Source organism: Numenius arquata, chromosome 6 (genome assembly GCF_964106895.1).
Source record: "Numenius arquata chromosome 6, bNumArq3.hap1.1, whole genome shotgun sequence".
Lineage (NCBI taxonomy): Eukaryota > Metazoa > Chordata > Aves > Charadriiformes > Scolopacidae > Numenius > Numenius arquata.
The window spans coordinates 20,111,894-20,126,979 of record NC_133581.1 but is presented as its reverse complement, the minus strand read 5'-3'; the positions used below and the strand labels follow the sequence as shown (position 1 = coordinate 20,126,979).

Genomic DNA, 15,086 nt, shown 5'->3' with positions numbered 1-15,086 from the left:
GGGAGCTGGGAAGTGACAGAATGTTGCTTTTTTGGCTGGCAGACTGGCTGCAAGGCATCTGCAAGGCTTCAGGGGAATCAAACAGGCTGTCTGGGTGCTTGCTGAATAGGGCACGAGGCTGTAACATGTAAAAAGAACAGGATTCAAAGAGGGTGCTTGCTCATGTTTGCCCAGGATGGGCAGATTGAGAAGGAAAGATAAATGTCACGTGTGTACTACAGAACAATACACCAGTAATATTTAATGAAGGCAAGTGCAAAGATTTCCAGTTTTCTCAGTTGGGAGTTGTTGATGCCTGTGTGTTGTCATGCTTTGAAGGCTGGTTGGCTGGACCAGGGTCTGTGCTAGTTTCCGTGTGTCAATGCAGTGAGACACTGATTTTCAGGTGAATCTTCATGCAATAAGTATTCAGTTTTATTTGCCTCAGGATCTTTCCTTGTCCTGGCTGTAAAGTGCCTGTAAAGCATGTGTCGGTGCCATCGTCCGATATCAAAATCTTACCCAGTTTGTCAGAATACAAAGAAGTGGCGTGAGCACTGATGCAGGTTTGTTTTTTTCATTCTTCTTCCAAGTTATTTCTTCACTCTTTCTTCCAGTATAATACTACCTGGTGTCTTGACTGAATTACTTGGGCCATTCCTGAAAAAAAAAATAATCAGTATTTCAATGTCAGTGCCTTAAGATTTCTCACCAGAGGGCACAAGAGATTCAGGACTTCAGCTTGGCTCCAGCCAGAGCCAGAATGAGGAGAAGTGGAAGCAAGTGGAAGTGGAGAAATGGCCAAGGTTTAAAATAAGACATGCAGTGTGCTGAAGCAGTTGTGCCAAAGCACAAAAACTCAATCAGATTTAAATTTAATTACTTACATTTAAACAAAGAGGGGGTCTCCAAACACTTCAGCTCAGCATGGACTGGTGAATTAGAGGTGCACAGGCTGGCTGGTCAGGAAACACTTCAGAACAGTGTGAGAAAGGCTAATTCAGAGCCTACAGACCATTATACAGAATTAACTTGCAAGATTAAATTGCTATTGATTATATTGGGAGTAGAAACATTAGTGTGCCAGATACATCATGCAATTATATGGTGTATGGCATGGTGTATATGCATATTATTGCAGTCTCAGTTAGAAGGATGAAAACCATTTATGTACAAAAGCTTCTGTCTTTGGAAAAAAAAGGTTGGTTCTTTTCTCTCCTCATCCCTCCCTCAATAAGATGGTACTTGAGTAGTTTTCAAAGGGTATGAGGAAGAGGACTATTGCTTTGCTTGATTGATTTTTACTGCTTATCTTCAATGTTCTGTTATTTAAGTGTGTAATACTTCACGTGCACCCAGTGTTTTAGGTGATCATTTCTACTACATCTGTGTAAGAAAAGAAATGGAAGGTGATTGATAGTTTTGGCAGCAAGCATTTTGAAGGGAAAAAACAGGGGGAAAAAACAGCATAGAAAAGACCTAAGAAGAGAAAAAAAAAAGATCAGAAGAGACGTCCAAACCTTTGTCTAAAAAGGAAGGAATAGACTTGTATGGGGGAAAAAAGCAGACAGTATCTGACAATTGCCTTCAAGCAGGGGAGAGAACAGTTAAAACTGCCCTTACCATAGTGTTTGAACCTTGGTAATGGAGAAGAGACAGTGGTGTTATCCACTGTAACAGAGGAAGAGAAACTGAAGAGTGTGATTGCAGAACAGTAAAATCAGTTTTGATCAAGAAAAATGTGAAGAGGTGGTGGATCAGCCAAGATTAAAGATCCAAGGAGCTCTAAAGGATGCATGATTAAATGGAGGAAAAAATACCAGCATGGATAAATGCGACTAAAAGTTGTCAAAAGTAAGAGATAAATAAACCCTTGTGGAGAGATGAAATTACTTAAGAATGCAGGTTTAGGGATGCAAGGCTCCAATGGCTATTCAGGGGCACGATTCCTTGCCAGTTACTGACTGATCCTTTTTTTTTCCTTTTTTTCATTCCTTCAGAAGTGTGGGGGCAGCTTGTGCTGAATTGCTTCTTTGGGAAGGTTTTACTCATCTTAATCACGGATGATCAAATGAGTAAACTCATAGGATGAGTAAAGGTTTTTTGATTTCAATTATAAAAAATGATGGGTGAGTAAAGAACCCCACTAAAGCACATATCTTTATTACATTCTAAAACATTCTAGTAACCAAGATTTACAACTGCTTTGCGTTGTAAATTCTGTAAGGAGAAGTTGGAGACAATCAAGTAACAGGAAATTATTGTGTTCCTGTCATCTCAAGAAAGGCAGAAAGCAATTCTTTGAGAGGGAGGAACTACATAGCTTTGACTTTTGAAGACAGATATGGACGTTCTCTTAGTAAAATATTAAGACTCTGATGATAACTCTATTACATTCTTGGGAGAAAAATTAAGTACTTTCCAAGTTCCATTATACATCTCTCAAACTTGTATTCAGCTGCAGTTTGAAACAGTCTTCAGCTTTCTTACTCTTTAGCATTGACATCATAAAATCATAGAATCATCTAGGCTGGAAGGGACCTTCAAAATCATTGCTGTACTTCTAGAAAACAAGGTAAACCTTCATCAGGCTAAAGTGCTTCCATTCCTGTAATAATATCTCTTGTCCAGTGAAGCCTTGCCGTTATTTATAAGATGTCATACAAGAAAACATTTTATTTTAGAGCCAGAAATGTAAAGATCTTGCTCCTTTTCTTTGAGAGCGGGGCAAGGAAAAGATAGAGATCTGTATAGCAGTATGTAAAATAGGCATGCTTCTCACTGAAGAAATTAATTTCATAAGCCCACAGACAAGGTTAGAGTCATGTGCTGATGTTATCTGCTACACTCATATAGCTCTTTTTAACACACCCATATCATCATAGTGAATTATTAATTTCTAAGCTACAACTATCTCCTTAGCTAAGCCTCTAATGATGTTAGTGCTTTATAGAATTGCTAAAACATAAAAACACATCTAATGTTTTTCCTTGTGAATTTGGTGATCAGTTGCTGAAAAAAAACCATTTCCTGCAACACGGTCCTACTGTGCCTGAACAGTTTAGATTTGTCAGGGAGACACAGAAACTATGACACTGGCTTAAAGACTGTAACTTCAAAAATAGTTTTGGCATATTTTATTTGTTGGCTCTTTCAGAGCTTAGGTCAATTTTATGCATAAACGTAGAAATTTATCTCTTTTAGTTGATAGTCTCATATGACTATTGGTTCCCAGAAACTTTTCTGTAGCAGAGAAACTCTGATTAGCAAATATGATGTTGTAATAGCATTTGACTTCATGTACTATTTACCAGCACTGAAAGGAGAGTAATCTTTTTTGGTCCCAAATTTAGTTGAAGGCACAGGCTGAATCGTTGCCCTTGCACAAGTTTCTTCTGTCAAGAGTCAAACAAGTAAAAAGCCAGCTGAGAAATGATTGCACCCGGTCCCCCTCACACAGAGGGCAGCACTGGAAACAGCAGGGATGTAGAGCTGTAGTACCTAACAATCTTGGGGCAACTGAATGGTCCTACAAGGGACTGATAAAAATAGTAGGCTACGCTGTGGCTTAATCAGACCTCAGCACTATCAAGACAAAGAATGAAATGGTGATGTGAGATCTTCCACCCTTCTTATATCCTGTAACGAGCAAGCATGGGATTAACTTGAGGGCTTAGGATATAGTCTCTCACTATATTTTTGCTGACGTGCTCTGATGACATATAAGATAGCAGCATAGCACTTGTGCAAGCAATCAAAGTTTTATAATTATGCTATTGCTTAACAAGGTTAATTTTCTGTTCTGAGGTTGTTTTCCAGATAAGGAGTTTGTTCAACTCTTATCTTACCTGCAGAATGCATAAAACCAAAGTAGAAATAGGTGCCAATTTTGAAATATTTTCAGAGTGAGATTTTCCTCTAAAGTTTATTCCCTTCGTGCTACCCTGTCATGCTGCAGGTCTGACCCAGGCTGTACTTTGTGAGCTCTGAGTTCCTCTTGAGGGATTCCCCTTGTCAGCCAGCTGGCAGTGCAGCCTGAGACAGAAATGGGTCTTGCTGGAGCACAGCTGAATTTTGCCAATTGTCAGAGGGTGGGAGTGTGTAGCAGGAGATAGGGCTGGAGCCCCTGTGAACCTGTGCAGAGGCTCAGCTGTGGTAATGCAGGACAGAAGGTGACAGAGACCTGCCCCTTCTGCCTTGCCGAGCAGACCTCAGTGCCGGACAGTGTGACCCAGTTTGTTTTAAAATACTATTTCACACTGGATTTTGAATCCAGTGAAACAGGGAACTGCTGCAAAAGCTACTGAGCAAAAAAGCTCAGTAGGAATGTTTCAATGAGATTAAAACAATGCAACTGATCTGCTTAAAGCGTCTTCCCTACGTCAGTCTGGAAGCTTTCCTAAAGCATTTTGGAAGAAAATTTCCTTCCAGACTGATTCATAGGTTTCTCAGTAATTAGTTCAACAGCAGTTCCACTTTCTCAGTAGTAGTCACTGAAGCAGCCTAAATCCAGATTTAATGTTCATCAAAAAGGATATGCTTTAGTGTTGGGATCTATATCAGCATTCTGGTTCTCAGGAAAGTACTGCATTTTTATAAAACAGAGGCTCTCATTTTTGGGCCAAATTCAAACAACTACAAGATGGATAGGTAAAATATTTGTGTGGATAAGCTTGATGTGAGCTTATTTTAAATCTGAATATGGCCTTTTTGGGGCTATGGAATCAGAATTAAGAAAAGGGTTAGACCAGTTAGGGATGTAAGTTTTACAAAAGCAAATGCTAACAAAAGTTTGAACGAGAGGTAAGGTATTACATTACAGAGTTTAAGCCAGTCTCTAGCTATTAAAATTACAGAATCACCTAAATTGGAGGTGAAAGATACAAAGAGAACATATTTAGTTGATTATGTTCCTTCCCCAGAGCATATCAACTACATGTCATTCCTGACAGATATTGGACTACCATGCCATAAAACCCTCCAGCGAAAGATATGCTATAACTGCAACGCAACCTATTCTTACATGTCATTAATCTCAGTTGGAGAAAGCTTTATCTCCTTTGTTGCCTTTTAAGCCCATATATGTTTGTTGTTTTGAGTATAGTACCATGAATGTAGATTATTACTGCTTCACAGTGAGTATTTATATTTTTGTTATCACATTTCTCCATAGTCTTTCCTTCTGTTAACTGTTTTTCCGATCTTTGAGTTCGTTCTCCTAAATCATGTTGCGGGATCTCTGATAACTCTTAATGGTACTTTTCTGGACTTTCTTTAACTTGTCTTTTTGAGGTACCCAAACAGAGTACACTTAGCAGATCTAGATCTTATGAGCAACAAGTTGAGTGTAAGGATTACCTCTTGGGCCTCAAACATGATGCCCCTGATAATATACAGCTTGTTTTTACAACAGCAACTGGCTTATCTTACCTGGCTTATCATTTTCTGAAGAACAGATTGCAATGAAACGTTAGAAATATGTTTTGACAGGAGCTCGATAGTACTCCCTTTCCCCTCTGTGGCTTCTAGAGTCTTCTTAGGTAGCAGTGTTTTCTAGCTGTTCATAGAGACAAGCTCCTGAATTAGGTAGACTAGGCACACAGATAAGTAACTCCCCAGCTTCTCTTCGTAAAGAAAGATCATATGATGTTTAGAGCTGGTTTCATCATGAAATGTCCTTATCTGCAAAAGGCTTAATGAGGTGCTACGAAGAACAAGCGTAGAGAGAGCGGAGACCTGAACCATGAACACCTCCCTTGTGAAGAACCTACCCTATCTGTGGATTGTGGCATCGTCACTGTCTACCCTTTTCCTTTGGTAGGGTCCTCTCTTGTCAGATGCCAACCATTCCTGGGAATGGAAATTTTGTCTGTGCAGCTCACAGTCTTGTCTATCTTGAAGACATTTTATTATTGGACAAAAATCTCAACATAGTATATAAATGTGACATCTTTGTTTAACAGCATGTCAGCTGGTAACATTTAAGAACCTCACTGCAGTGTCTATGACTTGTTGACATAGTGGCAATATTTACAGTAGAAAAATGGTTGCATTTTAAAATGGATTAGTTAATACCAAAATAATATCAAACAGAGGATGTTGTATCTAGTGTAGAGAAAGGAAGTCACTTTAAAGGACAGATTTTTCATATACCCCCAAATTTAAATAAATTTCTTTGAAGAGGAAATTTCTTTTATTTGGACCTGCAAGTTGATTTCTTAAAAAAAAATAATCATCCAGCCATTCTGTAGCTCTTCCTTTCATCTGCTTTGAGCCTATACCCATCGATTATTTTACTTGATACATTATCAGGCACTGAAAAAAGCAGAACAGGTTCCTTGGAACAGATTGTTTCAGTAAATGTCTTGCTGTAGTAGCGCAGTTCTTATAAGTACTGCTCTGTGCTAGTTTTTCCACGAATGCTTAACCTCTAGTTTTGGATTTATCTAGCAACAGGAGACCATTAGCCTGTAAAAAATCCTGTATCTTTTTTACAGCTTCAAAAATAGACAAACTGGTCTTTGGAGCTCTTTGTACCGGGTAAACTGTCTTTCTTCTCTGTCTTATGTATAAGAGAAGAGAGGTTTACAAAAAGAAAATATATCTGGTGAGACCAGATGACGTATAGCTGAGGGGAAAAAATAGGACAAGCGTTCCAGCTGGGAGTCCCTCCATTAGCTCTGGCAAGGAGCAGCCAAAGCGCTTGCCAACATCCAAGTACTATTTCATCTATATGTGCACAAAAGTAGATCTATTGGCATTCATACCTGTTGCTTTAAATTTACGTTTCTTCCTGTGAAAGCTTAAAGTAGCAATGTTGGCATGTGAAATCCTGTACTCACTGCAACCTGCATCCAGCCCGAGGCTGAGCCGCACTGGCAAGGGAAGGACTTGAACTAACTGGAATCATCCACAAGATGAAATATAACTTTTTCCTCCCTGAAGAACTGAAATGTGCTATTCCAGCAGAGTCGTCTGGATTTTTTAAGGTTAAAACAGGAATATTCTAGGAGTAAATAAAAACCCGAAGGAAATGTGAATGACTGACTGTTAGCATAGGAAGAGGAAAGGAACAGCGGGGTCGGAGAGAGAAATATATGACTGGAAGCCTGACCGGTCGTTTAAGTTCCTGCACTTTATTTCTGTTGGTGTAGCTGTACAAGTCACGTTAAAACAGCAAAAGCGATGCCGAGCCGTTTCTTTAGGCGCTATCTAACGTTTGTAAACGCAACGTCAGAAAAACTATCTTAAAAATCAGAACAGGAGTCGTGGAAACGGGAGAGATTTAGAATCAAATCTCCCGGGAGGATTCCCGCGATGAGCATAAGTGCAATGGAGCTGCTATTTAAAACGAAATGTTAAATTTTTCTGTGCAGGGGGGAGGAGGAAGCCTCCCAGGGAGGGCAGAGGCGAGCGGTGCCCGTGAAGCGAGTTGAGGGAGCGGGCAGGCGGAGAGCCCCGGGGCCGCGCCGGTGCGGGCACCTCTCACCCCCGCTCCACCAGCGCCTGTGGCGGGGCGAGCCCAGACCTCTGCGGGCACTTTACTCTGAGCCTCCAAATCGTGCTCGTGGGCACGGAGCAAGCTGGACCCGTCACAGCCCCACGCACTGTGCACTTAGCACCCCCCGCACCCCCCCCTCCCCGGCCCGGCCCGTGCGGCTGAGCGCTCCTTTCCCTCCCATCACTGCTGGGCGCAGGTGAGCTCGGCAAGTCGGAGAGCGCGACCTCCCCCACCCGCGAGCTTTTCATGTAGAGCTACGGAGATGTTTTCGGAAAAAAACCCACTACTTGTCATCTGAAAAAAAAAACCAAAACCAAAAAACACCACAAAACACACCAAAACTAGAACCCCAAACCAGAAACCTAAAACGATTTTGCAATCGTCGTTCTGCAAAACGAGCGCGGAGAAGTTGCGCAGCCCCCGCGGGTGCGCCGCCCCTGCCATGGGAAGGAAGGGGAAGCTGAGCGGGCGCCGGCGCCGCGCAAGGCTGACGGCCAGGGGAAAGAAGAAGGAACCCTCGTCGGACCATCAGTCACTCGCGTGTGATTTCAGTATGTTCGTGTTCCTCTTTAAACCTCAAAGCTAAAATCGCATTAACAAAACAATGCGCGCCCCGCGGTTCTCCCCAGCTTTATTCACCTCCCGGTGAAACACACGATTTCTGCCGTCGGGAGCGACCCGTGTCATCGGCTTCTGCAAAAACACAAGCGGAGAAACGCCAGGAGGTCCCCAGGAAAGCTTCCCCACCCATTTTAAGTAGGAAAACGAGCGATCTCGCTGCCCTCGGCACCTGTCCAGCGGTGCGCAGCGGCCGCGCAGCGTGCGCAGGGCTCCGCTCGCCGCGGTGTCTCCGCCGGCGGCGGCCGCAGCAGCGCGGCACAGGCGATGCTCACCGCTGCGGCGGGCGGTGCCCGCGACCGCCGGGAGCGAGGAAAGGGATGCAGGGAAGCGAGGCAGGGACGGGAACGGGCGGAGCCGCGCCGGGGGTCCCGGGTACGGTCCGCGCGGCCCCACTCCTCCGGCCGTGGTCCCTGCGCGCCCCTCCGCCCGGCCTATCGCCGGCTGCCGGGGCTCGGGATAGGGTCTGGACATCCCCTCTGCCGCGGGGGACACGCACCGGCGGTGCGTGCCGGTGTCGCCCAGCTCGACAAACGCCCCGCGACTTACGGCGAGCAGGAGAGACGCCCCCGGCTCTCGGGGGGCGGCGGAAGGGTTTTCCGCGCTTAAGCGCTGCAGAAGAGTCCGCCTGGCGCACTTCTCCCTTCCTCCCCGCGCCCGTTCTGGCGGGCAGCAGTTATCTCCCGCCCCCGTGTGGGGTCGCGTCTCCCGGGGCGCGGGCATGGCGGCCGCCCCCGCCGGTTTCTCCGCCGGGCGGGTACTTGATGCGCCTGGACAAACACGCCGTCTCGGCAAACATCCTGCGCGGGCAGGTGCTGCGCCGCCGCGCCATGACAAAGAGCCCTCCGCGGGTGATGCATGGGGCGGCAGACAGCTGTCCGGTAATCCCCGCCGGCGGGGCTCAGCCTTACGCCGGGGGATGGCGACCCTCCCTTCCCCGGTGCCTCTTCCGTGCACAGAAAGGCGCTGCACCTGCCCGTAGAGAGGTGTGTTATTGTGGTGAAGATGATGATGGTGATGATGCTTTCCTCGAGGACCGCGGGGTCACGGCGCGGACCAGTCCCGGGGGGGAGGCGGTGCGGGCGCCTGGCAGGGCACAGCGCGGAGAGCGGCTCGCTGCCGCCGCGGGGCTGCTCGCAGGTGCCAAGGGCCCTTCGCTCCGGGACTGCCGGGCGCAAGCCCCCCGTCCCCTGCCGGGGAGGCGAGGGGATTCAGGGGTGCACCCTTCGGGGAGGGGTCGGCGCTGCCCCGCCGGCCCCGGCGGCAGCCGCGGCGCCCGGGGAGGCGACGGCCGCGGGCACCGCCGTAGGTGGTGCCCCTCCTCCGCTGCACAGCCCGTCCGCCCCCGGCCCCCGCGGGACCCTCCAGCTGTCGGGGCGCCGGGAGGGAGGCTGGCTACAACCAGGCTCCCCGCTGAAGCCGCGGCGGCTGCCGAGCGGGCGGGGAGGGCGGCCCCGGGCGGGGAGGGGGGAATCCCGGGGAGGGAGCGGCCCCGCTCTGCAATGCGGTGCCTCCGCTGCAGAGGTCGCCACGCGGGGACGGCGGGGAGCGATCCCGCGGGGGAGCGGGGCCGGGCCGCGGCCGCGCGGCGTGAATGACCCCCCCTTTCCCCCCCCCGCTTCCCGCAGTGCCCCGGCGGCGCCTCGCCCCCCCGGCTTGATTTTTTTTTGTGAATGGGACGCTCACGGAGCGGAGTATGACGTCACCGCCGAGCCCGGCTTTGGCGCCCAATGGCGCGCCGGCCTTCGCCGGGCGGCCGAGGCGGTGATTGGCTGGCGGGCCCGCGCGGGCGCCCACGCAGGCTGCCGCGGCGGCAGGTATAAAGGGGAGCCGGCGGGCAATGCGTGGCACCGCGGATCGGCGGCGTCAGCGGCATCCTCCTCCGCACCGCTCCGCGCCTCCCCGCCGGTAAGCACCGTCGCGGCTCCCTGCGTGAGCCCCGTTTCTCTCCCGGGGGTGCGGAGCTTTGCACGGGGCCGCCCTGCTTCCATTCATGAATACGCGCTCGCCCGCGCCTGGGCGAGGAAGGAAGCGAGCCGAGGAAGGTGGGAGAGAGTCACTCCTCCTCCTCTCTCTTCCCGCCGCTCGCACGGCGTGGGGTGTCCCAGCGGGCGTGCAGGACGGCTCTCCGAGCAAAGCCCTCCCCGGTGCCGGGCTGGGTGCTCTGCCGGCGCTGGGCATCGTTCAGGGCGCCCCTCGGAGCGCGGCGGCCCGTGGAAGGTGCCTCGTCGTTCCGATGAGCCCCGTCGAGAAATGGGAGCTGGCGAAAATGAAGCTGATGTGGTAGTTAACGATGCGCTCGTTTGAGTCCAACATACTGATGCTATGAGAAAAAGAGGTGTATCACAGAGCCGGTATCTCCAGTTATATATATATATATATATATATACACTTTTTACAGGTTTTGTTCTTATGACTAATTTTTAACTTATCCTTTTTCTGGTTTCAGAGTAGAAACGCTTATTGAAATTGAAATACTTAATTCTTATAGTGTAATCTGAACTGGGATATTAGTGTGCTGACTGCCAAGAAGCAAGCAGCTTCAGGTAAAGTGCTAACAGTGGCACTTCATTCTTCAAAATACTAGACACTAAACGTGTCTTCTCTTTTTTTTTCTTTTTTCTTGTGACTCTTATCCCATGCTTATACCTGTCCGTGTTGGACACACTGATGAGGACTTTGTGTGCAGTAGTTAGGCAGAGGAATGTGTTTCCCACCAATCTGAGGGAAAGTCTGCATTAAGTTGAATGCAGATAGCTGTATAGAACTGCAGCTCTGAAAAGCTGCATTTTTACCCCCTGTAATAGTGCTAAGTTATTTTAAAGTTCTGAGAAAACAGAAGCATAATAGCAATAATCAAAAGAAATGGAAAGGCAATATTTAAAAAAAAAAAAAAAGAAGAAAAAGAAGCTGTTAGTGTTTGTGTTACTTGTGCTAGGAAATGGTGACCTCTTTAGAAGATCTTACAGGATTGAGAAGGTTGGAAAACAGCCATTGCTTGATGTACCTCTTTGTTGTAGAGAGGAAATCATGGTTATGCTGAAGATTTCATCTTTCCTTGCTGTTTATGCCTTGGTTGTGTGCCAGATGGATAGCTTCCAGGCAGCCCCAGTCAGGTAAGAAGCTCATCCAGTTGCTGACTGCTATATCTGAATGGTATGAAAATACTTAGATTTCTTTCTAGGAGGAAAACAGACCACAGTGAATGAGAAAGCTGGCTTTTTTTTTTTTTTTTTGACGCTATCTTTGGCACTGTAATTAATTGTTAATTGCATATATAAAACATCTAATGCTATGCGTGAGGAGGGCTTACACATTCACACCAGTGAAAGACACTGTCAATGACGTGCAGTAATGCGTGACAAACCCCTCTCTCCTGTGTGTGGCTCTCTGCAGCACTCTGGGTTTTATTCACCCTGTTTTGCTTGCCTCTGCATAGACCTGGCTTGGAGTCCATAGCAGACCGAGTGACACTCAGTGATTACGAAGCTCGGAGGTTATTAAATGCGCTGGTGAAAGAGTTCATACAGATGACAGCAGAAGAGCTGGAGCAAGCCTCTGAGGGGAACAGGTAAGGACTGCAGTCCTGGGGCAGGCGAAGGGCAACAGGGGGAATATGTTTGATACTTAGCAAAAGCCATCTGAGCAGACCATCTGCAGGTCAAGGTTTTTTTCTTTTCTTGGAATTATGGCTAACGGTGGTCACCAAACTGGTAAAGGATGATACTGCAGAGAAATCCTAATGTTGGTATCGGGAGAATGGCTTCCACCTAGTTAACCTGCTTCTATCTGTCTTCTGCAACTGAAAGTGGAGGGCGATTTGAGCTTGAATGAGGGGGTTGTGTTAAAATATGGCAGAAAAAGGTATGTCTTCCTAGTGGGAGTGTTAGGGGCCATTCAGTCACTCTTGGATTCTCTGTCGTGAAAGTGCATGCTGTTGTAAGGCATGGAAAGTCCCTGGCAGAGGGGATGTGTTCTCCTAATGCACGCAGCACCACTCTCCCTCCATAGACCCAAGGCATGCAAGTGCATTTTCATTATCCTAGCAGGATTTGTATTGCAAAGCATGGTGGTGATGTATGAGAGACTGAACAGCATGCTGAACATGTGGGAAGTAAAACTTCCTGACCTCTGACTATGAGCACCCCAAAGGCTAATGAGCTTGCTTCTCAACAAAGTTGAATTTGTTGAAAAAATAATGTTTTCCTCCTTAATGCATTTGTATGAACTTTCTTTGCATGGAGTGTGATATGGAGGGCTTGGTTTTTTTATTATTATTTTTTAAGTATATTTATGTAGGGAAGAAATGCATGAACATGCATGTTTGAGATTTACTCTTCCTTTGGGCATGTGTTTTTTTCTGTTTTGGTTTTTTTTTTTTTTTTTTCCCTGCAGCCTGGATAGACCTATTTCCAAACGCTGTGCCAGTCTGAGTACTTGTGTGCTGGGCAAACTGTCTCAAGAATTGCACAAATTGCAAACTTACCCTCGCACTGACGTCGGGGCTGGAACTCCTGGCAAGAAACGAAATGTGCTGAGTGACCCGGAACACGAGCGCTATGCAAACTATGGGGACCCTCTAGGAAACAACTAGACATGCTTATTTCTCCCCTTCTCCCTTTTTTTAACCTGATGCATGTGGATCTAACTTTGATTGCTAACTTTGCTATGTTCTTTTGATTCTGTTTTTGACAGAGAATGTTTGAGATGGACCTAATGTTAGGAAGACAGAGAACATAACACGCACACCAAGCTAGGGGGAAAAATAAATAAATAAAAATAAACAGCACTGCCTTGACATTTCAAATGATTTTCTTAGACCCTGATTAAAAAAATTTCTAAACAAGGCTCTTCATTTCTGGCTGTTAAGTGTACAAGTAGACTCTTCTTTTGTGCTTGGCCATGCACTTGTTCAATAAACCTATTTTTCTATAAGGATTAGATCTGCTTGGTTTGATAACTTGTTTTAGAATGTGAGATTTCTAGATAAGGCTAAAAAAATATTAAAAGTTGTCTTAATATTCAAGAGAGGCAACGCCAGTAATTCTAGAAAAGTTTAAAGAGAACTTAAAAATTGAAATTGGACACATGCATATGTACTGATATAATTGGGCAAGCATGCAGTCCTGTTAGCAAGGATCCTGAGAAGCAAAGGAATCAGGAAAGGCTCATACAGATTTGTTCAAACAAACTAGAAATGTAATCCTGTTTAAAACTGGGTACTGAATACTTCCAGGTAAGAATTTTGTGTTCTTTTCTTCTTCCCTTCTTACTTTACGATAGGTCTTTACAACAGTATATTTAAAACTCTGGTATCTTTAAAATATTTACATTAAGTCAAGACAATATGATGTAGGTGAATTGTAAATTAAGAGACAAAACCAGATTTCTTTAAAGTTCTTCTATTGCAGCACTGCATCTACCAGAGGCCTGTTCCAAAAAATTGGCATTAATGTTACAAGCAGTGTTCATTGTTAACGTTAGTAAACTGTCTTGTAATGCTTATCTGAGAAAAATCCCTCCTACTGAAAGAAATTAATTGCTTTAATAGAAAATTCTTCAAGCAAGGACTGTGTGAATGCATATGCCTTTAAGTATTCCATCTAGCAAAATTATTAGCTGTAGGCTGAACTCTGAGAACAGACCTAATCCTGTTGAAGTCTGTGAACTGCTCCCATGGTGAAGTGTTGTAGTAGACAGAGGTCTAACTGCAGGAAAGGGGGGTTCCCACATTCCCATTAAATACGTGGAAGCAGTATGTTTGTGTGGTTCAGCTCGGAAAGCAACTGGTCAGCTGCTGTGCAGGTACAGTCCTACCAGAGTCACTGGAAAAGCTCCTGTTGCCATCAGTGATGCTGGGATTTCACGTGTTTTCTGGGCATTATGGAGCACAGATGTTGAAGTGAGAGGTTAAAGATCAGTGTCTGCTGCTGTCCTTCAGCAGCACTACAAACAAAATGCAGATCTCGGCTTTTGGAGGAAGCAGGGATTGGTTAAATACTCCAGACCTGGGCATCCTCTGCACCTCTCTGTTGGCCACAACTTGCTGGAGGCAGGCAATGGCTCAGGTGTTGCTGAAAATCTGGCTTGGCTTAGCCTTTGGTCCAACTGCCCAAGGAAGGAAGGGCTCAGCCACCTCTTGTAAACTGAGACTGACACTTAGAAAAACATAAAGACACATTTTTTGGAGCTTATAAGCTGTGCGCACAGAGTTGCAAATGCCTGCTGCTCAGCAAGTCTACTTTTTCTTCTACAGAAAACCTTCCTAGGCATAGCATCCCTTACTGATGTTTCATTGTATGCAGGGTAGATACTTCAGGAACTAACTCTTTCTTTTCCTTTTGAAAAGCAGTGTAACAGCACAGAAGAGGGCATGCAACACAGCAACCTGCGTGACCCATCGTCTGGCAGACTTCCTGAGCAGGTCAGGAGGAGTGGGCAAGAACAACTTTGTACCAACCAACGTGGGATCCAAGGCCTTTGGCAGGCGAAGAAGAAGCATTCAAATATAAAAAAGCTGAATGATAATGTGAACATGGTAAATATATTTCAATAAACAAATCTGCAATGCAGGCAACCTGTGACATTGTCAGAATTTTAGTTTTACTGGATGAGTAGCTGAGCTACAGTGATAATCTGAGAAAGCAGAGCAAGTAACAGCATAAAAGATGATGTTACAAATATAATAGTAGCATGTTTAGACTGTAAAGAAGAGCTTTTGTAGACGTTCTGCTTAGATAACTAGCTTTGCGGTCTATTAACTAAATGCAACAGTTTGGTTAGTTATTTGCTTATTTTACCAGTAACATTTCATTATTAACATACCAGTAACTCTGGATTTGTTTCTTTCAGATTGCCGTGAAACTGAAAGTTCAGCTATAATTTCTAACAAAAGCAACTCTTCTCCATAAATCAAGACAGCCAAAAAGAAGATTAATTTTGCATCCTAATACTGAAAATGTTTTATTTAATACAAATGAAAACACTT

At 45.7% G+C, this 15,086-nt stretch overlaps 1 protein-coding gene across 3 annotated transcripts; it reads left to right on the top strand.

Annotated features, from left to right (window-relative positions):
* Positions 1–11,124: 11,124 nt before the first annotated feature.
* CALCB (calcitonin related polypeptide beta) lies at positions 11,125–14,636 on the top strand. Of its 3 annotated transcripts, none has more exons than XM_074149646.1 (3): positions 11,125–11,214; positions 11,538–11,669; positions 14,448–14,636. In XM_074149646.1, the coding sequence occupies exons 1-3, from the start codon at positions 11,129–11,131 to the stop codon at positions 14,608–14,610; spliced, it is 381 nt and encodes a 126-aa protein (XP_074005747.1). In that variant the 5' UTR covers positions 11,125–11,128; the 3' UTR covers positions 14,611–14,636. The 3 variants fall into 3 exon arrangements, with proteins under 3 accessions (XP_074005747.1, XP_074005749.1, XP_074005748.1); XM_074149648.1 differs by lacking the exon at positions 14,448–14,636 and adding an exon at positions 12,494–12,692 and having other exon boundaries at positions 11,126–11,214; XM_074149647.1 differs by having other exon boundaries at positions 11,129–11,214; positions 14,451–14,610.
* The last annotated feature ends 450 nt before the right edge of the window (positions 14,637–15,086 follow it).

Coding starts and splice junctions, on each gene's coding strand:
- CALCB (XM_074149648.1), top strand. CDS start 11,129: ATGGTTATGCTGAAGATTTCATCTTTCCTTGCTGTTTATGCCTTGGTT. Junction 11,215..11,537: donor TTCCAGGCAGCCCCAGTCAG/GTAAGAAGCTCA, acceptor GCCTCTGCATAG/ACCTGGCTTGGAGTCCATAG. Junction 11,670..12,493: donor CAAGCCTCTGAGGGGAACAG/GTAAGGACTGCA, acceptor TTTTCCCTGCAG/CCTGGATAGACCTATTTCCA.